Consider the following 24,008-nt stretch of genomic DNA (forward strand, 5'->3'; position numbering starts at 1 on the left):
CAATTAACAAATCCCTTTTGGTAAACAATCTCCATAACACATTCTACATGTGCCAAACAACAGGCGCAGCAAATAGAGATGAGAATTGTTTTCTCTTCTCTCTCTGAGCTTTCTCACTGCCTTCCCCAGGAAAAATCCTGGGAGAGAGAATTATGTCTCTCTCTGTTCAAAGAGTATGTGAACACCACAAACTTCCATGCAAGATCCAGCATGACCTGCAGGCTATAGCACTTGGTAGCTCTCAGGTTGATCTGAAGAACTTAGATCAACTCCAGATATCTATCTGCTCAAATTTAGACACCTCTTTCCCAGGAGCAGAAGCTTCTGAGAATATATAGCTAAATACCCAAGAAAGTTGATACAGTTCTCCAGAAGCCTTTCAAAAACTGAACAACAGCAATTTTTTCTGACATTTTCTAAAGGCAGAGTTAAAGATACTGACAGGGTATGTCTTATATGAAGACAATATCATAAATTTCAACACAGAAAGGGAAGAATATGTGACAGCCTGATAATTTTCATTGTCTGTGGAGGTTAGAAATCTCAAAAGTATGAGACTATACTGCTGTCTATTATTTAAATGGTCTAGATTCTACCCTAGATCCCACCCTGGGAAAAAAAAGACTAAGCAAACACTGTTGCTAATACAGTCTTAGTGGATTGCAGACTGAAACCTGTATCTATCAAACATACTCTACTGGCTGATCAGTAGGGCTCAATGGAAGTTTCCCTCAGTAGCTATATTTTAATGTGCATCTGATGCATACTTTTTCTCTGCTGCACATAAAAATTACACTGGCTTGTCAGTTATAGCAGAAGCCTTTTCACATATCATATAATTTCACATATTGGATCAGTTGTTGCAGAATAGCAAGGCACAACTTGAAGGCTATTCTATTACACCTTTATTTTCTGCCTCAGTTGAATGGTCATTTTATGTAGAATTCCTCACATTGCTGGCAGTAATAAGCAATGAGGGGGTGCACAGGGAAAAAGAAAAGCCATTTTTTAGTGGCAATTTAATACTGGGAAACAACTAAATTGTCAGGAGATTGCTACCAGTCCTTGCACCCAAAAAGTAAAGTAACAGCATCTGGCAGAGGCTGTTAAGACTGCATCATTAACTCAAGGAATGTTTTTCTATTCATTGCATCAACAGATTCAAATGCCTCATATCCAGCCCATAGGAAAAAAAAACTTCTAAATCTGTCCATTCTTTTAGAAGAAATTGTCATTGAAAAGGAAATATTTTTAAATATTAAGAAGATCCGGATTTTTATGTGCTTTTGCAGTACTATAGCTAAATGACATAACCTGCCAGAAACTGTCATTTAACAGAGTATATTCTGAAATTCAGGTAAAAAATATTATGTCAAGAACTGTGGTCATAGATTAATTACTTGGAGTGTGAAAATTTTCCATGCATTTCAGTCCAGAACACGGTTTTAAAATATTACATAATAAACAGGAAGTTCTGCTGGGAAAGATTCAGTCAGTGGTGGTTTTTTTACTTTTCTGTATCAGCATAAGCAGCCTAGCAGTTTGCTACAGGTCTTTCTTATAAATTCTGTGCTTCTCTTAATACAATCTGCATCTGTTCTATGAGAATTTACCAGCATAGTAATATCTGCAAAGTATTCTTTATGTAGACTCAGAATAGGGAGTTCTTTTTTTCTTCTTTTTCTCATAGCTGCTCTTGTTCTTCCAAGTTTTCCCCTGGCATTTTTTTGCCTAATGAGTTGTGAAATCTAATCAATTGCAATAATTAAAACATACTGTGTGTAGAATGATGCACTGCTTTAATTACACAACAAACAAATAAAAGCTTGAGATTCTTACATTAGAAGAAACTAAACTACTTTGCTGTAAATTTTTTCACTAAGAACAGACTCATGCTTATAGATTATATGTATAAATCACTTAAGGTTCCAGGCTTGCTGTACTGCATATTTTATTAAAAGAGCTGGGGGAGTTGAGGCTTTTGTTAGCAGCACATGAAAGAATGGCTGGAACAAACAGATGGATGCTTGTTTTCAATAAAACACTCAAAATGCATGGAGTTTTAGCAATGTCACATAGTGCGAGAGGGGTGCTATTCACTAAGTCACCTCTTTTCTAGGATCTTTTGTATGCTGGTAGACATTTAGGCATAAAATAAATCCCTTATGACAGACTGAAATGCCAGTGGTTCCTAATTAAAATCAGTTTGATGACAGTTGGGCAGATACATTCTTACAATTTTTATTTTTTTTTAAGAACAATGCGTGTCAAGTAATTTGGTCCTGGTATTATACAGCTTTTCCCAATCCTGTTATTTGCATTCTGATTCTGGCCCCAATGAGGCTCCATCAGCTTGACAGAAACTGCAAGCTCAACTATTCAGACCTGTGCCTTGTTCAGTTGTTCTGTAAATTCAGAAAGTATAATTATGTTATTGAGTATTTTAGAGAAGTCAAGCCTGCATTAGCTGTTTCACAGTCATTTAGGTGAAGTGGATAACCCAGTACACCTTATTCAAGTTTCCAACTTTAATACAGAAATCTGATCCAGTCTACTTCCACAGTTTGAAAGGTAGTTATTGCTCTCTTATAGTTGTTGTCTTTAGTCTGCCTCAGTCCTAGCTACAAATTTCATTGATCTGCCCTGCCTACATATGCACTGTTATTGCCTTCATTCTTTACTAAGATTGGCTTCTTTTGCTGATGTTGGTAGCAGAAGGTTTAAAGGAATCTATAGCCCTCCTAAATAGGATAGATTAACGTAAGGATGTGTTCTGAGTTGGCAGTATGAAGGATGAAGACAGATGGTCCATAACTCATTTGGCAGAAGAAATGAATGGATCTTATTTCTCCAATAAAAATAATTAAGAAAGAAAGAATAAAAAAGGACAGAAGCAGTGCTGGCAGAGAAAAATTCAAATAAATATGTTTGAATACTTTAGAATATAAAATGTGATACCTGTATACCTGTTCTGTACTATTAGTAGCTGAAGAAGGCCAAAGATAGTACCTGAGTACAACATTATACCAAATACCCACTGCACCATGAGCAATTTCTGTTTCTGCTTAGAGAGCTGGATATCCACTTGGTAACCCATAGATGAAACAAGTTTATTGCTGTTTTTCTCAAAGCTACAGTGAGGTGGCCTTTCTATCTCTAGAGCCTCTATCACCACTGTGACCAGTCTCTCTGCATACACTCTTCACATTTGCATTCTTCTTAGCTTCATTTCACTCTTCTTGGGTGTTCCAGCAATTTTGTCAGACCTACTGCATCCTTGGAACATCAACAAATGGATTTAACAGTTCCATTTCTGAGAAATGGAAGTAAATGCTTTTGTGAATGAGCTTAAACTGATCTTTAAAACAGAAAACAATTTATTTTAGTATTTCTAACAAAAACCTGGATTTAATTAGGACTTCCAACCAAAATAATATCTTTTTTCCAAGTGTTATAATAATTTTTATATAATTTTAACACTTTGCTCACTGTCTTAAATTTGCTCATGTTCCTTAGAGTGTAAATAAATAAACTTTCTGGTAAAGCCATAATGTTTGCTGATATTCATTTTTTTTCTCATAGTATTGGTTCTGTAAAAGACAGTGACCAGTTACTCCAGGCAAAGTGGAAGGCTGTGAGGTACAGAGATGCTTGAACTTAATCAAAATGTCTTTTTTCCATCATAGGGCAATTTATACAGAACCAGGCCTGCAGGAGACAGATGGGGGGAAAAGGGGGGGGAAAGGATTGTAGCAGGACTGATTGAGAGGGCTTTAAACTAGATTTGAAGGGGGAAGAGAATAGGACCAGGCTGACTAGAGATGAGCCTGGGGGGAGTATGCTGGTGCTGGGGGTGAAATGAGCAGCCCACCTGAAGTGCATGTACATGGCTGAACACAGTCTGGGGAGAAAACAGGAGGAGCTGGGAGCCATTGCACAGCAGGAGAGCCATGGTGTAGTTGGCACCAGGGGGACACTCACAAGAATGGAGAGTGGCAATGGATGGTTATAAGCCCTTCAGAAGGAACAGGTGAGGAAGGAGAGCTGTGGGGCTGGGTCTGTACATTAGAGAGAGTTTCAACTGTGCAGAACTCAAGAACAGACGATTGGAAGTTGTCCAATGTGACACACATCTACAAGGGTCAGAAGAAAGGTCCAGGGAGCTACAGGCCTCTCAGCTGACATCGATGCTGGGGAAGGTTATGGGACAGATTATCTTAAGTGCAATCACCCACCATGAACAGGACAACCAGAGGATCAGACTCAGCCACAATGCGTTTAGGAAAAGCAGGTCCTGTCTGACCAACCTGATCTTTATTTATGACCAGGAGACCTGCCTAGGGGATGAGGGAAAGGCTGTGGATGCTGTCTACCTTCAGTAAAGCCTTTGATACAGTCTCCCACAGCATTCTCCAAAACTGGCAGCCCACAGCTTGGACAGGGGCGCTCTTCACTGGGTTCAGGACTGGCAGGATGCTGGGTCCAGGGAGTGGTAGTGAAAGGTGCTGCATCCAGCTGGCATCCCGTTTCTAGTGGGGCTTCCCAAGGCTCAGTATTGAGGCCAGTCCTGTTCAGTATTTTTGTCCATGATCTGGATGAGGGGACTGAGTGCAGCCTCAGTAAGTTTGCAGACAGCACAGTGTTGGGCAGGAGTGTTGATCTGCTGGAGGGCAGGAAGGCTCTGCAAAGGGATATGAACACGCTGAATCTATGGGCCAAGACCAGCTGTATGAGGTTCAACAAGACAAAGTTCTGGGCCCTGCACTTTGGAGACAACGACCCCATGTAGTGCTACAGACTTGCGAAAGAGTAGCTGGAAAATTGTCCTGTGGAAAAAGACCTGGGAGTGTTGCTCAACAGCAGGCTGAACATGAGCAAGTGTGCCCTGATGGCCAAGACCACCAACAGCATCCTGGCTCGTATCAGGAACAGTGTGGCCAGCAGGACCAGGGCAGCAATCATCCCCCTCTACCTGGCACTCGTGAGGCCACAACTTCAGTCTTGTGTTCAGTTCTGGGACCCTCACTACAAGAAAGACTTTGAGGTGCTGGAGTGTGTCTAGAGAAGGGCAACAAAGCTGGTGGAGGGTCTGGAGCACAGAGAAGCTCACAAGTGTTATGATGAGCAGCTGAGGGAGCTGGAGTTGTTTAGCCAGGAAAAAAGGAGGCTCAGGAGAGACTTTATTGCTCTCTACAACTGCCTGAAAGGAGGCTGTATCCATGTGGAGGAGAGCCTGTTCTCCCAGGCAGCCAGTGGCAGGATGAAAGGATATGGCCTCAAGCTGTGCCGGGGGAGGTTCAGGTTGAACATCAGGAAGAATTTCTTCACTCAAAGGCTTGTCAGGCATTTCAATGGCTGCCTAAGGAGTCAGTAGGTCTTGAAGCATTCAAGAAAGTGGGGTGGCACTTAGTGATATGGTTTAGTTGGCGTGGTGGTGCTCAGTCAAACATTGGACTTGAGAGACTTGGAGATCTTTTTTGACACTAATGTTTCTATGATTCTGTCATTCTGTCATTCTAAGACTCAGTAAAAGTGAGTGATGAAATTATATGATATTATGATATGATATTATGATAATGATATTATAAAAACCTATCTCCTTAGACAGAAAGCTATTTCTTGGAAGCCTTTATCTACTTACACATTTTAATAATTATCAGAAACTCAGTTCACCTTCATACTACTTAGTTTTTAAAATTTTGCTCTCAACCTAATTCAGGACCAATACCTTCAATTCTTGTAGCATCTGAAATTTGTCCAGACGTGAAATTTCAGCAGGACTAGTCTCCTGAATAGTGCTTCCTGTTTATTTTTAATTTTTTCTTCTTGACTTTTCAGCTGGTATATGTATGCCTGTCTAGGGAAGTGTGCACTATGTAGTACTAAATTACCATCTTACACATGGTATTCCCCAATCAATTCTCCACACTATGTAAAGTTTTACATAATTACAATTAATGCAGAAAATTAAAAATGTTCTGCACATTAGCAGGGACGATATATCTTTCAGTTGGTGACTTGCAGTAATAAACATCACCTCCTATTGTAATTTAAAAATGGTAAGACCAGTCGTGGCCTGCTTTCTGAAATGAATTGGCTTACTGCAGGCAGTAACACAATCAGGTTTTGACCATGTCTAAGATGAGTCTAACGTTTTCTCTGTGCAAAATTCAAAGCAATAAAACAAAATAATGAATACATCAGTGAAAACAGCTTCCACCATTCTGTGTTTATTTGACACACATGTATTTGAAAGGATTTAATCAAACCCTGACAAGCACACTTGTATCAGTCTAACCAAAACATTTTTATTTTGTTTTACAGATTTTGGCCATTGTGTCCATTCTGTTCATCGTCCTGTCCACTATTGCTTTGTCTCTTAACACACTGCCAGAACTTCAAGAAATAGATGAATTTGGGCAGCCAAATGACAACCCTCAGCTAGCACACGTTGAAGCTGTGTGCATTGCTTGGTTTACCATGGAGTATCTTCTGCGTTTTCTGTCCTCACCAAATAAGTGGAAGTTCTTCAAAGGCCCATTAAATGTCATTGACTTACTGGCTATCTTGCCGTACTATGTCACCATTTTCCTCACAGAGTCCAATAAAAGTGTCCTGCAGTTCCAAAACGTCAGACGTGTGGTTCAGATATTTCGAATTATGAGGATCCTAAGGATTCTTAAGCTCGCCAGACACTCAACGGGCCTTCAGTCTTTAGGCTTTACACTCAGGCGGAGTTACAATGAATTGGGTTTGTTGATATTATTTTTAGCCATGGGAATAATGATATTTTCAAGTCTTGTATTCTTTGCTGAAAAGGATGAGGATGCTACAAAATTTACAAGTATTCCTGCGTCATTCTGGTGGGCAACAATCACTATGACTACGGTAGGATATGGTGACATTTATCCTAAGACCCTCTTAGGTAAAATAGTTGGAGGACTTTGCTGTATTGCTGGAGTGCTGGTCATAGCCCTGCCCATACCAATTATTGTGAACAATTTCTCAGAGTTTTATAAGGAGCAGAAAAGACAGGAGAAGGCAATTAAGAGGAGAGAAGCACTTGAGCGAGCTAAAAGAAACGGCAGTATTGTCTCCATGAACCTGAAAGATGCCTTTGCTCGCAGTATGGAAATGATAGATGTAGCAGTAGATTCAGGAAAGCTTGGAGAATCACTCAGCCCAAAGGAGACACCTGATAATAGCCACCTGTCCCCAAGCCGGTGGAAATGGGCCAGAAGGACAATGTCTGAAACAAGCTCAAACAAATCTTATGAGAACAAGTACCAGGAAGTTAGTCAACAAGACTCCCATGAGCAATTAAATAATGCTGCAGCATCCTCCAGCCCACAGCACCTCAGTGCCCAAAAACTGGAGATGCTGTATAATGAAATTACCAAAACCCAGTCTCAGCCTAATCTTAATGCTGGTTACCAAGACCAGTCAGCAAAGCCACCCAGTTATGAAGAAGAAATAGAAATGGAGGAAGTTATAGGTCAGAGAGATCCGTTGCCAACGGGGCCTGCGGACATCGTAATGGACATGAGAAGCACATCCAGTATTGACAGTTTTGCCAGCTGTGCAACTGACTTCACAGAAACAGAGAGGTCTCCACTCTCTCTGTTTCCTGGCTCTCACTTGCAAATGAGATTTCCAACTGATGCTGTTAACCTTGAAGAAAACCAAAGAGCAAGAAGTTCTCAGTTTATACCATTTGCAAAAGACAGAGGATTTTCTCCAACTGATGTCACCTTTGACTATAATCCAATCAACAGAGCTGGTATCAGTGATGGCAGTGGGTCCCAAACTGTTTCACATGGTCATTTCCATTTTGACACTGCCATGGAAAGCCCCAAAAGCTCCCTGAAAGGTAGCAACCCATTAAAATCTAGATCCCTCAAAGTTAATTTTAAAGACAATAGAGGTGGCGCTCCACAAACTCCGCCAAGCACCGCACGGCCACTGCCAGTGACAGCAGGAGCAGACTTCACACAGGCCACCCCTCAGCACATCAGCACCATTCTCCTAGAAGAAAATTCCCCCCAAGGGGAACGGCCCGTACTTGGTGCTGACGCACCTGCACTTTGTCAGGGACCCACTAAAAAATCATCCCCTCTCTTTCCCAAACAAAAAATTTTCACTTTCCCTTCAAAAGAGAGGAGGAGCTTCACTGAAATAGACACTGGAGAAGAAGAAGAGTTTATGGAGTTACACGGTGTGAAACACGAGAAAAAACAGGATATCAAGACAAATTGCTGTGGGGATAAACACAGTGATGGCAACAATTTACCAGGGGAGCCACAGGTCAGCTCTTCACCCAAAAGCATGAGCCACAACTGTACTCAAGACATTTACCATGCTGTGGGTGAGGTAAAGCCAGACACTAACCAAGAAGGTCACAAAATGGAAAACCATTTATTTGCTCCAGAAATTCATTCAAGTCCAGGAGAAACTGGTTATTGTCCAACACGCGAAACTAGCATGTGACTAGTTACAGAAGCAATAAAAATATCTTTTCTTAAAACACAGTTAGTAATGCCTATGAACTAAAACATGGAAAGCCTCAACAAAAGTGCATAAAATGTTATTTTTGCATGGCATGAAGAGTTGTTTAGTTTAAATACTGTTTAATTAAAAAAAAAAAAAAAAAGACTGCTTTTGTAACAAACTGAAAAAAAACAGGGAAAAATTACTCAAGAATGGTGAATACAATAAAGAGAGCTTTATTAGGAGCCAGTGGTCTGCAACATCTGACATTTTTGATCCTTTCAATTATGATTGTAGATAGGTTTTGAACTCTTTAAACTTTCTTTTTTCCCTCAGTTACAATGAATTTTAGAATTTGCACATGAAAGGATGAAATGTCAATGCATGCATTCATAAGGATGTGAAACAAGGTGCTTTGAGCTTGCAAAATTCATATACTTGTAAATAGTGTGGGGTTGGGGGGAAAGCTACTGTTAACAAGGATTTATGGAAAAAGCATTTCCTGGGACACAGGTACTTCCTTCACAGCGTGCTGCCTGGAGGTTTTGTACAGACTTATGTTGCAAAATTGCAACTTCTACTTAAAGCATCTCACGTATCTTGCTTTCTGTTAAAAAGCTCATGAGTATATCTGTTAATTAAGAACTACAGTATTTTAGTTTATCTGTGCTATAAATCATGATGGGTTTTTTTTACTTGCAGAACTTCACTTATTGCATTTGTCAGTTTAATTAATGATCCTGTGAGGGAAAGCAAAGATTTAATGACCAGAACTTGAAGCATTTGATATTTTTATAGAAAATTGCCAACATTTCATAACTGAGGAAAAAAGTTCCATTTTAAAATTTAAAACTCATAATTATTTCTGTGGCAATAAACAGTGCCAAATGGCTATTCAGATATATCCAAGCTTTCAACCTCATAGACTATACCTTGGTATTAAGAAAAATATTTCCCACACTCTTAGTTTTCCTTTGATTTAATACTATTTGCTTTTACATGATCTTTGATCTTTTACCTTTTGTTCTCCATGCAGTGCACATACTTCAGTAATGGCAATGTTGTTGAAGCTGTTAAGATGTAAGGACATAAGAGACAAAGTTTGTAGGGGAAAGTGATGCCTTTTGTTATCATAAATCATATAGCTGGAGAAGAAAAGGCTTCACTACATGTGATTTGCCTCGGGTCTTCCATACCCCAAAGCTTTTTTGTGTTTTTCAGTTCAATCATTTGGACTGACAGAAGATATCACTTGACTCACCAACTTTGCCTCTACCATTATTCCACAGCTGTTTTGAAAGGGAGTACAGGATTTCCACTCTACTTAAATAAAGGAAAATGTCATTCCACTGACAACTGCCAAAGCATCTTTCATTTCTCTGATTTCTCCAGCTTTGTAAAAGAAAGATGCTGAACCAAAGCCTTCATTACAAAGTACCCATCTAACCACTGTCTCAAAAAAACTATTTTTATTTTATCCAGAATACATAGCTTCTTACACTATAAAATATTTTTTAAAAGCTTCTAGAGTGCTTTAATTCCCTAAATCATAAAAAGTTTATTCAGTTCATGAATTCTAATCATAAGCAAATGTAAGCAGTTATGCAGACATGCCCTAGAAAACGTTCCCGTTTTTTTTGTTTGGGGTTTTTTTGGGGGGGTTTTCTGGTTTTTTTTTTGGGTTTGGTTTTTTTGGGGTTTTTTTTTTTTTGGTAAGGAAGACTTAGACCAATCAATGCATGGTTTGGAACAGCAGGCTTCTACTTACCATAGGTTAGTAGATTAATTTTTACTTGTGTCTTTTTCTGTCACTTGAATATGTAACAACCAGGCACCTAATGCATTTAGTGTAAAGGAATAACCATTTTTATTGCAATGTGACCCTTTGCTTAAACGGCTGGGCCAATGCCACAGACCTCACTCAAGTCTGACACATAGGAAAGAGCCCAAAAATATTGATCCTGATGGCTGGGCCAAACAATGAGCACAGCACAATCATTTAGATGGGTTTTTTAAAAAAAAGTTTTCTATATTTCCATCAGTTTTCTTATTTCTGTAACAAGATAATATTGAGGTATCTCTTCAGTCATTTGAATACCTGAGAATACAATGTCTTTTTTTTTCAAACAATATCTGGTCATTAATTCTCAAAATATTTTTTTGTCTTTAATTGCAGTTCATTTCAACTTGTTGCTGCATTCAGTTTTATGTATATATATTGTATTCTGCGTAACACTTTTCAATCATGTTGTGTCTCACTGTCCCCAAACTTAGCTTTTTAATATTTTATAGTCATTACTCTTCTACATTTATTTTTTAGTTTCTAGATATTTTTGGTGACTAAAACTAAATGCCAGTCAATTTTTATATGCCTGAAGTGTTGGTTTGTATTTTCTATGTGCAGTTTAATGAAATCACATGGGCCTGTTTGATCTGCCTTTTCATCCTAGTGAACTATTGAAGTCCAGATTAAGACCAAATGGAACCTGGTCCCATGCTCTGGATCCACAGAAATTTCCCATTCAAGACAATGTTGTTGTTCTGGCAAGACTGAGGTCTGTCATGTTCCTTGTGTGTGCTTTTTCTCCCAGGTGACCCTTACACTTTGGAAAAGCCCCTTAGACCTATGACACTTGATGGAAAGGGAGGAGTCCAGCCATAGGGAACCTACTGCAAGAACAGAGATTTCATTCCTAGAGCTCTCCTGAGCTAAAGTTCATGCAAACCTGATTCCGGCCCATTACAATCACTACAAATTTAAAAGGAGTAAAGTCAAGGCCTCGATTCTTGTGCAAATGATTTTCCCCTGAAGCCAATGGGAGTCTGGTGGAAAAAGGGACTGACTGAAATCTAAATGACAAAAACAATAGTCTCTCCCTCTTGATGAAAATCAACAGGAGCTTTAATTATATAAATCAGATGAAAGACCAGGCCCTTATTTGCTGCTGTATTTTAAATGTTTTCAGAGAAGCACATTTATTTTGAAAGAAATATAATTCACTTTATTAACAGATGCTTTATTTTTTTTAAATACTGGAAGCAAAATGATTAAGCTTTAGAAGTGCTTTTGGTATAATTTTGTTATCTACTTTTGTCTATGCTGAAAACTATTTCCAGAAGCACAGGTTTAGAAATGTGGTTTTTCCAGTCTTGACTGCATATACAGGATCCACCTCTGAATACCAAACTTATATAATTCCTGATTAAAACATCTTTTTGAGCAGTTGCAGACTGGACCTAGCTTTCTATCCAGTACAGCAGGTGTAAGAAGTGCAGGCCGGGACCGTTTCATTCATCATGGGTTGATATGCAGCAAATTATGCAAAACTACACAAGTGTATTTTTCTGGTTTTCTAAAACTTTGAAGCCATTTCAGACTTATTACCCATTCACCACAGTAAGGGGAGAATGTGTCTGAGTTCTGGAGTCAGTCTCTTATGGCAGCTGTGCAATTTCAAAACAGCTTAAGGAGTCTTAGGAAGAAGTGACTCCTTTGTGTATCTGAAAGGGGTCTGACTCCTTGCATCACTGGAAAATGAAGAATGTTCAGGGAGATAGCTTTGCAATTGATCTATTTTTTATATTTTTTACTAACTGCAGAATCGTGAATCAAAGTTTTAATTCCTTTTCAATGATGAAATGAAATGCACATATTTAAAAATGTTCACAGAGTAATTAGAAGAGTTTTTGAGTAATAATCACATAAATCCAAATCTGGGTGGGGCGTAGAGGGTAGGGGGGAATAATGTATCGCACAAACTGCAAAGGAAGTTCCTACAGGAAAGCTGTTTACAGGGGAAATATGTCATGTAAAGAATGTAACAAGGTGTAGGAAGTTTTTGCACTACCGAATTTATATAAAATACACTTTTTTAAAGAAAACACAAAAGGCCTTTTAATGCTACATTGTATAGACGATAGAAGCCTCTGTGCTAATGCAGCAATCTAATGCACTGTGTCCTCACTTCACAATTGGTCTCAAAATTCAAACATTAGTGATGCTAGAGAGGTGATATCTGATCTAACACTAGAGCAATGAACATGAAGAGCCTTTGAGCACACTATTATGTAATCCAAAATGTGTACAGACAATTGCATTTTTGCCTATAACACTCATAAATCTAAATGACAATTGGCTTCCATGAGTAATTTCCTAACAGGTAATACTGGGCAATGTATTTGTATTCCTTGAAAAACAATGAGTTCTTTTAAAAGTATTCCTCTTCCCCTTCATGTTGACTGAGCTTCTGTTTCCTTCAAGGTTTACCTTCAATTTATTCATTAACTGCTTCAACCTTATCTTTAAACCACAGTCCAGTAAAAACGACAGTTGTCTTCTTGACTGTCTATTGCAGATAGTCAGACTGCCAAATATGTCCAGGGTTTAACTAACTGGCTTTTTGATTCAAATATTTTTTAATAACTTAGACAGAAAGTACATATTTTGATCATAAAAATATATATTAGAAGCAAAATAATGCAACAAATATGCCTTTTTTTTTCTAAGTAGCCAGCACAGATCAAGCAAGAAATACAAACACAACAAAGGGGGAAAGAAGGTCAGAAAACTGTAAGTAAACAAGGCATGTTTTAGTGTACTATATAAAAAGAGATGTAATAAAACACATGTAAAAGAATCCTTGTTCACACTGAATGAGGTAAAAATGCCAGTAGCAAGAGATTTAATTCCACTCCTCCATCGTAATTTTAACCTAGAACCAACAGGTTCAGTGATGCCATTACCCACTCGCCTGCCACATGAATATCTGATCTTTAATAATTTTTCAGAAGACTTTCCTGAAAAATAAGATATCACATGTTGGTATCTTTATTGATCTTTGGATCTCTTCCCATTTCCTCCCCAATATCAATCTTCTCTTCTTCTTGGGAGTGGTCAGAAGGCAGCCCACCCAACAAGATGACAGGAGTGTCTTGTTTGTCAGGAAAGTGTTTTGGTAGTGTGGTGCAAATGGCCAGATGCTGCATTTTAACCAAGGTACAAGAACTGGGTGTCACTTCTCCCTGTTTTCTAGTTGCAAAGTGCTCTGAATTCTCCAGTGTCCCCACAGTGTACCCATCCTTCACACAGGAGCTTTCAGTGTTCTTGCAAGAACATTCTTAAAAGCAGTTGATTGGTAAATGCTATGAAGAGAGCCATTGGTCTAGGTGTGAATATTTGTCTTTTGTCTAACCTGGTTTTATTAGTGGTGCTCAGCTTTAACTCCAGCTGAAATGCTTTCTAAAACAGATCAGGTGTTCTGGGAGCCAAACCCTTTGCAGGTCCTCTGTCAGTTTCCTTAACAAAGGAAGGTTAGGTAACTGGCAGGCAAAAATGAAAGAAAAAATTTTGTTTGCATTGTGTGATGGTTTCTTGTTCAGTGATAATATGGGACACCATGGGACATCTGCAGGTGGGGTAATGTACTTGTCTTTGTATTTATTTTGTTCCAAGTTTAAACAGTATTTTTTAAATGCTGAGTTATGATATTTAGGAGCCATTACCCTTTAGTAATATGGAGATTTCTTCCAAAACAGCAGTGATACTTTCTAATCCTATATTATTATTGATTGATATTTAGTTTTCTTTTATAACACCTAACGCAGATCCTGATGAATACCTGTGAAACAAGGAAGTAGCACACAAATATTACTGCTCTTTTTACTTAAAAGTAACTAAAAAAGCATGGTATTAGCTAACATTTAATCAAAAAAAGATGATTTTCCTAGTTATACCTATCAACTAAACAGAATGGTGACCAGTCATTACCTTAGACATCGGCTGTAGTCCTGTGATTAACATAAACCAATAATCTAACAGCAGTCTGTAATTAATTTCATTAGGGTAATTCTTTAACTCAAATAAATATTTAAATACATATTTAGCATTAGCAGGAATAATGTACACTTCTAAATCTGGAAGTCTATGGTTAAGTTTACACTGGCATCTTAGAGAAAATCAGGAGAGATCTCTTGACATGGATCTCTCAGCTACCCCCACTTCTCATGCTTTGGTTCAAATAACCAAGCAATCCTGCACCATGGAAACTGGACTACTTTTAGGTGAAGTTGAACCAGAAAACGTCTTCCATGAGGGCACAGCTATGCTGCAGGCAAGATAAAGCATTCAGGCCCTGATACCAGATGAGAGCGAGTCCAAAAATTGTACCCCAACTGTAAACTGTCAGCACAAACTGTTGTCCTCAACAAATCTCCTGCTATTGGATGACTTGCTAATGTAGACATAGATCTCTAGCATGGCTACTGTCTTCAGCCCATGTAGCTCTTTGATAAATCACTTATTCAAGTGAATTTTGCCATTTTCATCAGTGGTATTGCATAAAAAGCAATATGTAGCCAAAGATTAAATTGTTCCCATTGCATTCCCCAAGTTAACCCTCATAAAATCATTTAAGCAATAAATTCTTGATAAACTTTGGAAAGTTGTGTTTTGTAGTTTGGACCAAACTCTATATACTGCATATTTCTACAGTGAATTTACTCTTAAGTTGGTGTTACATTTAATGAAGACAGTACAGACAGCACTAGACTTACTCCTAAGTCAGTGGAATGAGTAAACTTATTGCAGGTATCTTTATTTCACTTAACCCTTACTTAACCAGTAACCCTGACTTTATACTGGTATGAATAAAAGCAAATTGCTGTGCATTGATGGAGGATCAGAAGCCCAGCTTGAGTATTTTGTGCTGATTTGCCATTATCTAGATATCTTCCTGTTTGGATCACCAGCTGAAATTTATTTAAATTGAGGAACTTGTAGGGTTTTGGTTGTGTGCTTTGCTGCTCTGATGTCTGGGACATACCTTGTACAGTAATGCAAGGAACAAAAAGCCTATTCCTTATCTTACTTCTTTTAACCCTTTCAAGGTGGAGGACATAAGTCTTGTAGTGATATTTTTGCTCTATGTTTTGCGCAGATAGCATCTCTCTGTGAAGGTTCAGAGTACAAAAAATTTATGCCTGTTCTTGAAGTCCTTAAGCAGAACGCCAGTGGGAATTCTGCCTGTATAAAACTGAAGGATGGAGCAATATATTATAGTGTTAGGCAAAAGAAACAATTTCTAACACATTACTAAATACATTAAAAAAGAAATTTAAAAAAACTGCTACTGGGGACAATCATGGGTACTTCTGCTAGGATGCAGAGTTCTGGATTTATATGTCTAAATTATCAGAGTTCTGCAGAGTTTTAACTGTACAACTCTTTCAAAAATCAAAGGAGCCATGCTGATAAGCTGAAACATGGAGGGATTAGTGTACAAAGAAGCTGAGCATTGAATACATAGCCTATTGCTTTAAGATCACTGTAAATATCAAATTAAATATGTACTAATTCATGTTTATATGTTATTACTGTGTTAGTTTCATAGATACAGTAGCATGACTATTATTAGTTTTATGGAGTTTAATGAACTTTACTTTGTATTCCTCTGTGAATGCTCTGAATGCTGCAAACAAAAAAAGCACAACAGTACTTTTTCAAGTTCTCTTGGGGCAATAGCAGTGTCTTCACTATTGTTCAGTTTTACAGATTTAGCAACATTTCATCATGCATTGCTCTATTAATAACATTTCTTTCTTTAAAAGTACTGTCACTAGGAGATAAAAGCATATGTGATGAGTCTTGTCTAATCTCATTCATCTGCCTTTACAAAATGCCCCAGACATTTTGTGGGAGAATATGCTGCTTTTGCTTCATGCATTGTTTGTATTTGGGGGTGGGGCAGGGGAATAATAGGGCATTTTGCAATGGTAATTGCATCAAACATGCTTTTTTCATTATTATTGTATTTGTTAGAAACATTTTGATTTAGTTTCTTTCTGTAGATAAAACTTTGACAATAGCTTTATTTTTTTCAACTAACCATTTGATTTCATTAGACTAATAACTTCTCACATTTAGTGGTATTCGTATCAATGTTTCCATATCAGCTGCATTTTAACTTCATAAAAAAGGAAATGTGATTATTATTTTTTGTCATACTAGATTTTGCTGATCAACTAAGTATTTCTGCACCAATCTACATATTAATATGCATGTTGTAGTCTGTACAATTGTTCAACATCAAAATATCTGTTTAATTTATGTCAAATGTCTTTAAAATAAATGCATTGTTCTCCATTTCAGTCTGATAGAATAAGCAGGATAGTAAATAAATGTGTAAATGAATCATCTGTGTCTCATTTCAGTTCTCTTCATGAAACCGCTTTACATTGAACATTGCATATATACCAAAACAATTATCCATAGTGTCTTAGGTGTCATTACTCAACAAAATTATACAGGAATCTCTGACAGACAATGTGTACAGAAATAAATCACTTGGCTATGCAAATAAAGTCACAATCCATGCTTTTTTATAAAAAAATGAAATGTAGTGATTCTAAGCCTTTTTCTTCCCTCTCTGTTCAGAATTATACTCACACTGTCTTGGATACAAAGCCTCAAATGACTTTACAAGGGTGAGTAAACAGTATTGTCTGCAGGATGGAAAGCAGAAGCATGGAAAGATTTGGCACCCTTTTTTTTGGCTAGTCAAACCTAGGTACCTCAGCCTAATATTCAGGCATAGTGGATAAACCAATCTCTTATCCACCTTAAAACTGTAAGAGAAAAATTAGATTATAGTGGAAATTATTTTACTTCTTTAAGAAGACTCATGAAAATAACAGATTTTTTTTACAGGCAAAGTTTTGCTGCAAATCCACCTATAAGAGAGCAACTCTACCATTCAGAAAAGTAGGAATATAATGCCCTCACCTTCAAATTAGAAAGCTATTTTTTTATGACAACATCTGAACAGCACTGCAATGAAGCAAAAATGGAAGTCCAAATCCATCCCTTTGATGAGAGCATAGAGACACTTTATTTTCACAGCCTCACTGTGCTATACATCTCTTAATACACCATTCACTGTACTGCAGAACCTCTACCCTCTCAGCTTTTAATCTAAGGGTTCCCTCTATGAATGTGCAGCACTGTACATAAATCTAAATTTGTTCCATCTTTCTATTCTACCTGGAACACATTCCCAACTTCCTTTTTCATTTAAAAAAAAACCCACACCTTTCTTATTGCTTGTCCAAATCTCTTCTTCTTGGGATTCATGTGAGTAATTGCATTTTAAGGAAAGGATTTGAGGGGTTATATATTATTCAATAACCAAGCAGCCCACACACCTGATCATGGTACCCAGGAGTTTTTGCAAAACTGCAGTTCTACATGAACATTCCAGCTGCCACATGGTTCCATCCTGCACCAAGACCTGGGCCTCTTCAGATTTTGGTTGTGCAGAAAGGAGACTAAATCACATAGAAGAAAAAAAGTGGGAGCATTTTCTAAAAAGCAGATTCAAGGCACCAAGATACACCAATGTAGTTCCTAGCTCAACATCTCTTCCATCATACCATGAGCTTAGAAAATATTTCTGTTCTAAACATTTCATCTTTTCCCATCTTCTCCTCTCCATCTATTTTTTCTTGTGGAGCACATTTCAAAAAAAAATGTCAAGAACCCCAGCATCTCATCCCAGACCCAATGCAGCCTAAGAAAGGAACTGACTCGATGCTAGTGAGAAAATAAAATATAGAAAATCTCCACTATTTTATTGGTGCAATTTTACCTATGGCTGGACACAAATCCAGCTAGAAAGCAGGAAAACTATTTTATGATAACCTGCAAGTGTGATATGTGGTTGGGATTAGGTCCTAAAGAAGGATGTATTCTTAGCAGACCAGGAATAGAGCAGGTCAGTAGAGATAATACTGACAAAATACTGAGATAGCATTAGGTTAGCACAGAAAGTATCCCACCATAATCTATTCATGGGGAAAAAAAATCCCTAGCATTTCTAGATATAAATATTAGGAAAGTAAGCAACCTAAATATTTAGGTTATCATGTTAAACCTTAATTTACTGAAAAGGCTTAAACCATGTTTCTGCTGACTCTCTGAATGCAAATTTTCATTGAGTGAAAAATAGACACTATTAATCAGATGATGAGGAAAAACTATCTGCAGTTTTGTTAGCTAACATCAGGAAGCCCAGAGGGAATATGAGTTTACTCAAGGCTGCTACAAAAGCATTTTTAGTCCTAAAAAGTATTTAATAATGTTGAACTATGATAACCATAAAATCTTATTTATTTGCAGAAAATAAAGACATATCATGCATATGGCACCAGAAGGAATGGTGCCATTCAATAGCACTTTTATGTTATTATAAATAAGTTTGATTTGTTATTTCTCACCATTCATTCTCATGCATTCTACAGATTATTATCTTTCCCGCACTGGAAATCAGCACAGTGACAATTTATTGTGAATCACTGCTAAATTAAAATTTAGGTATTCCTACTGCAAAACATTCAGGTTGAGTTCTGTTGTCATTCAATGGTATTGAAACTAGTAATGAAACTATTGCTTTCCTTTGCAAAAGAAATCTTTCTTTTATTATTTCTTCTCTTATGTTGCAGTTTTCAAATGGCAATTTGCCATTATTCTTCAAAATATCTTCCCACAACAGTTTGTTTCTACTAGACAGCAAGAGGCGAGCTGTCAGCTGTCAAGTATCAGTACATTATTCATATCCATGCTATGAAAGCTAAAAAAGCTTCTTCAGATATTTTTGCAATTTAGTGCATTCCTTATGGAAAAGAGCTTAAAGTGAACTTTAGTCCAGTTAGACTCTGGACAATCCACAGTTAAAAGAGCCACCATGAATGCTCCAACTGCTGGAAGTATTTCTATTAAACACTGAGGCATTTAATGACCAAAAACACCGATCCATAAAGTAGAACTTATTTCCTCAGCCACTCAAAAAACTGCCTTTATTTACCACTTTTCCCCTCTTAATCTCTTACTGGTTTTGATTTAATAATTTCATTTTAATATATACAGAGGCTGGCATAATTGTACTATTCTTAGAAAGGAACTAAATTTTCAGTTTTTCAATCCTTTAGCAGGATGGTAACAGAAACATACCTGTGACTCATCTTCCAGTGGCAAGTCTGCTGACCACTTGAGCACTTTCACATGTACATATATAGATATATATACTCACACACACACATAAAACACCCACACATGCACAGAGCACATATGGAATGTGGCACTGTCTTAGCACCATAGTCTGCAAACCAAAACCCTACAATACTTTGCATTTGTGCTACGATATAGCCACAATCTAGACATTTCTTATCAAGTACACCAAGCCACAGCAGAAAGATCTCATAGTTCTCACAACTCTAATTTATACTGAAAACAAAATAACTCACATATCCAGGACAACATTTTCTATTCACACAGAAGAATGGAAGTGTTAACCTGCACATCACTGGGATTGTTACAAGGCTTATATACCTGGCAGTAAATTGAAACATAAATAGACTGGAATAATTTCATTCTAGTATGAACACTAAGCATCTCCAAAATTTCATGTTCTAGGATGAACAGTTACATCTCCAAAAGAAGAAGTGTCTTTTAGCAGCAACAATACAACCACTGGTTTATTATCAGCCACACCTGCTTGCCTGACCACCCTTTTCATCAGAAGCACATAAGCAAGTCCTGCTTAATAACTTCAAGCAGGTTTCACATGTTTACCTTGCAAGATGGGAGAAAAGCTCCAACTTTTCTATTAAATATTACAAAACTAAGTCAAGAGCTACTCACATTTCTTGAGGAGGACAAAATAGGATTCTCAGTAATCAAAAGAAATTAAGACCTTAGTATACACAGAAAGAAAATCAATTTTATAGTGTTAAAAATATAACAGAAAGAGTAGCTACTGTTTTTCATGTCTGAATCTCATTCTCACCCACATAAAATGAATAAGGAAGAAACAGATTTAAACAGGCACCACTGCATAAATATTCCACTACCTCTGCTTTCTGTGAGTACAGTTTGACTTCAGTGTTTCTTCCCAGTTAACAATGAAATTGATTTCTGTATAACCAGCATATTTTGTTTCCTTGGAATTTCTAGTCATGACTTCTGCAGAATTAAAACTCAGGGACTGTCAGCAATGTATCCAGAGCTCAGAATGAATAAAATTGTAATTCCAGGAGAGTACTGATGTTGCAAATTAATTTGACATTCATTGTGATAAGTGATCAAGGCAAACTACTTTGCTGTTGCTGTTACTTTGCATGTGTTCAGAGGTATTGTCTGTCACGATAGCTATTTACACAGCATTAGAAATCTAATGAAATCTACCAACCTCCCATTTTTAAACAGTAAATTATTTCCTCTTTATGTGGAAGCGTGGGTTGAAAAGAGCACCAGATTTAGTTTCACCCATTCAAATGAATCTCAGAATTTCTGGTATTCATTACAATTGATCCTCTCTGACACTTCTATAGACATACAATAAAGTGTGTCTCTCTTTAATATTTTCACATTTAACATTTCAGTATTTAACACTGTTCCAAGTTCATCCTCTTTCTTCCAGGTTGCTAAACACATTCAATGCTCAGCTAATCAGTAGAGCCAGAGAATCATGTTTCCAAGACCTTATTTTCACAGTGGGAACAGTTGCAAAGTTAGCTCCTACTGTCTGGCATATTTAGCAAAATGAACAAACACATAAATAAATTATTACTTCTAAACAAGCAAAGTTTCTGAGAGGTCCCTAATGATCATTTAATAGAAATACAGTTGCCTAAGCTGCAATTCAGTATCTCAGGTATAACTCCACAGAAAATGGTGCCAAACGTCAGTCATTACTCAGTATACCAGAGATGCCAGTATTTGGCCAGTAACTTAGGGACTCTTTCCATGTGTTTTTATGAGAAGATCTTCATTTACATAAAAGATAATCTGTAAACATAATTTAAATTGATTAAAGCATGTAAACACTATGGATTTGTACAATTTACTTAAATGCATTGATTGATCAGAGGGCTGGAGCACGTCTCCTATGAAGAAAGGCTGGGATAGTGGGGGTATTTCAGCCTGGAGAGGAGAAGGCTCAAAGGACCTTATAGAAGACACCAAGTACCTAAAGGTGTCTAGCAGAGACCTGGAGAGGGACTTTTCCCAAGGGCATATAGTGACAGGACAACAGGGAACAGTGGTAACCTAAAGGAGGGCAGCTTTGGATTAGACATTAGGAAGAAATTCTTTGAGTGTCGTGAGGCACTGGAACAGGTTGCCCAGAGAAGCTGTGCACTTCTCATCCCTGGAATTGTTCAAGACCAAGGTGGATGGGGTCTTCAGCAACCTGGCCTAGTTGATGGTGCAGCTACACACAACAGGGGGTTACAACTAGATGTTCTTTAAGGTCCCTTCAGGTCCCTTCCAATCCAAGCATTCTATGACCTTAGCCAAGGAGAATTCCATGTAATTTCATCAGGAGTTTTGCATAAGGGCTGTTAGAGCATGTCCCTGGTTAAAACAAGAGATATCGAGTAAAGAAAAAATATGAGAAATATTTGCTTCTGATAGCAAGCAAGGTGGACCACAGCCAGTGCTACACAGCATTCCAATTTAACCTTTCCTCTTTCTAGGGGGAGTCCCAGACACTAGGGCAACACAATGGTTTTACATTCAGTGAGGTGAATGTGCCAATGAACATGGCTGGTGATATTGTAGCAACTACATTGTCTTTAACTCAAGTCTCATGTAGTTCTTCAGCTGGGACAGAATAAAACACCCATCAGTTCCTTTTCCACGTATGAATTAATCTCAGCAAAAGGGAGGACGCCCTGCTGAGTTCATAATATTGAATACTGTAATACATTTGTCTCTAAAACTGCATTACATTAACTGAGAATAATGCAGCCTTTATTCTTTCATACATATATTAGCCTAATGAGCCATTAAAATGTCTAGTATTTAAAGCATACAAAAAGATCTATAGTTTAAGCTTCAGAAGTCATACAAATATCCTACAAGTGCCAATAGTACTCTCAACAGGAGAAATTTAGCCTTTCATTTATTTTTAAATTGCACTTTCATTTTATTCCATAAAATGGATTTATTTACAAGAAGGCAGTTGAAATCTTTAATACTGAATCAAGAAATCTAAGTTAGAAAGAGCAAAATGGGAACATATATGTTGGATAATACCCTGCTCTTAATCAGGTCCCAGGAAATTAGACTCATTTTCTCTTTTTCTTTCTCTATTCAATTAATCAGAAAATTCTTCCCTTCCCACTGATCAAAGTTCCATAAGGAAATCTGTCCCCTTGGAAGAAACAATATCCACAAAGGGGCCATATGCTTAGGTAGAGACCTCCAGATCTCCCAAGGAGGCTGTTGAAATACAGAAATGCTGTGTTTAGATGTCACCATGGGAATTCCCCAGCACTCACATGGCCTGTGAATGTGACAGGGGAGTCATTGATTCAGCCTTGCCACTTTTGTAAAGTCCAAACAGTTTGAAACCACAGCAGATGCATGCCCAGAGGACTAAGACAGAACATGGTTTCAGAACTACAACTATTTTCTATTGCAGAGCAGCCTCACCCATGTCTTTTTGCCTTCTCATAAGTTTACTGCATCTAATTGCTTCTGTATTATTGGCTCAGGAAAACACCCATAAATCTGTGAAATGTCTACATGGTATTATCCTTGCATAACCTTGGCTTACTTGTAAATAAAAGCCTTCACCAAATGGAAATTTACTGCCAGTAGTTTCTAGGCAGATGTGATTTTCCAAAATCTGTTATTTTACTCAGTATTCTACCAGAAGTCTGGTCTGTCCTGTATTTATACATATGATGAATAATTTCAGTAATGTTATTTTAAAAGAACCTTTGAGCTCTGTTATTTCAATTTTTCCATCATTCTATATCTCATAACTATTGCCATTGACTAATATGAAAAGGTAATTACAGCAGAGCATCATTTTAGCTGATGCTAAAATATACACATATATCAAGAGTATTCAACAATTTCCTTCCCCTTGGTTCCAAAATAACTGCATATAATACAATATAACCTCTATTATAACTAAATGTATGTTTCATGGTTGTGAGAATTTTAATATATCTCAATCTAAAGTCTACTGGTTCAACTTGTGTGATGGTTCAGCACTGCTAGCAAGATTTAAAAAAAACAAAACTGTTTTGCTGTCATACTTAGGAGGAATTACAGTTTGTGAGCCAAGAAGTAGCTCTGTCATGCAGCAAAAGACTGTAATTCAACACACCTGAAAAAGCTCAGCAGCTTTGAAAGTGTGCCTTTTAGGCAGAAAAGACAGCTAAAGGGCTAAAAAGGACTAACAATGCAAAAACTTTGATAAGGAATCTTGGAGTTTTCAATGGATTACTTCTTTTTTCCACCTTCATAACTTCTCTGATAAATACTTTTTAATAGGGTTCTTAGTTCTACTTGAGGCAATATGGAAATCATAGAAGACCAGTTCATGCAGATATGTAAAAGCAAAGCAAGCCTTCAGAACAAGGAAATGAAACTACTGCAATTTCTACTGTTTGTGGGAGAAAAAAAAACAAACAATGGAGAATGTTTGGGGAGGACTGAAACTCCTGAGATGCTA

At 37.5% G+C, this 24,008-nt stretch overlaps 1 protein-coding gene across 1 annotated transcript in view; it reads left to right on the forward strand.

Annotated features, from left to right (window-relative positions):
• KCNB2 (potassium voltage-gated channel subfamily B member 2) overlaps positions 1–16,675 on the forward strand; it is a 188,517-nt gene extending 171,842 nt beyond the window's left edge. Inside the window, exon 3 of the mRNA XM_071420985.1 lies at positions 6,325–16,675. Coding sequence (XP_071277086.1) covers positions 6,325–8,487 — 2,163 coding nt within the window. The 3' untranslated portion in view covers positions 8,488–16,675. The remainder of the gene's footprint in view (positions 1–6,324) is intronic.
• The last annotated feature ends 7,333 nt before the right edge of the window (positions 16,676–24,008 follow it).

Source organism: Agelaius tricolor, unplaced genomic scaffold (genome assembly GCF_023055355.1).
Source record: "Agelaius tricolor isolate 1412-34295 unplaced genomic scaffold, bAgeTri1.0.p SCAF_2, whole genome shotgun sequence".
Classification (NCBI taxonomy): domain Eukaryota; kingdom Metazoa; phylum Chordata; class Aves; order Passeriformes; family Icteridae; genus Agelaius; species Agelaius tricolor.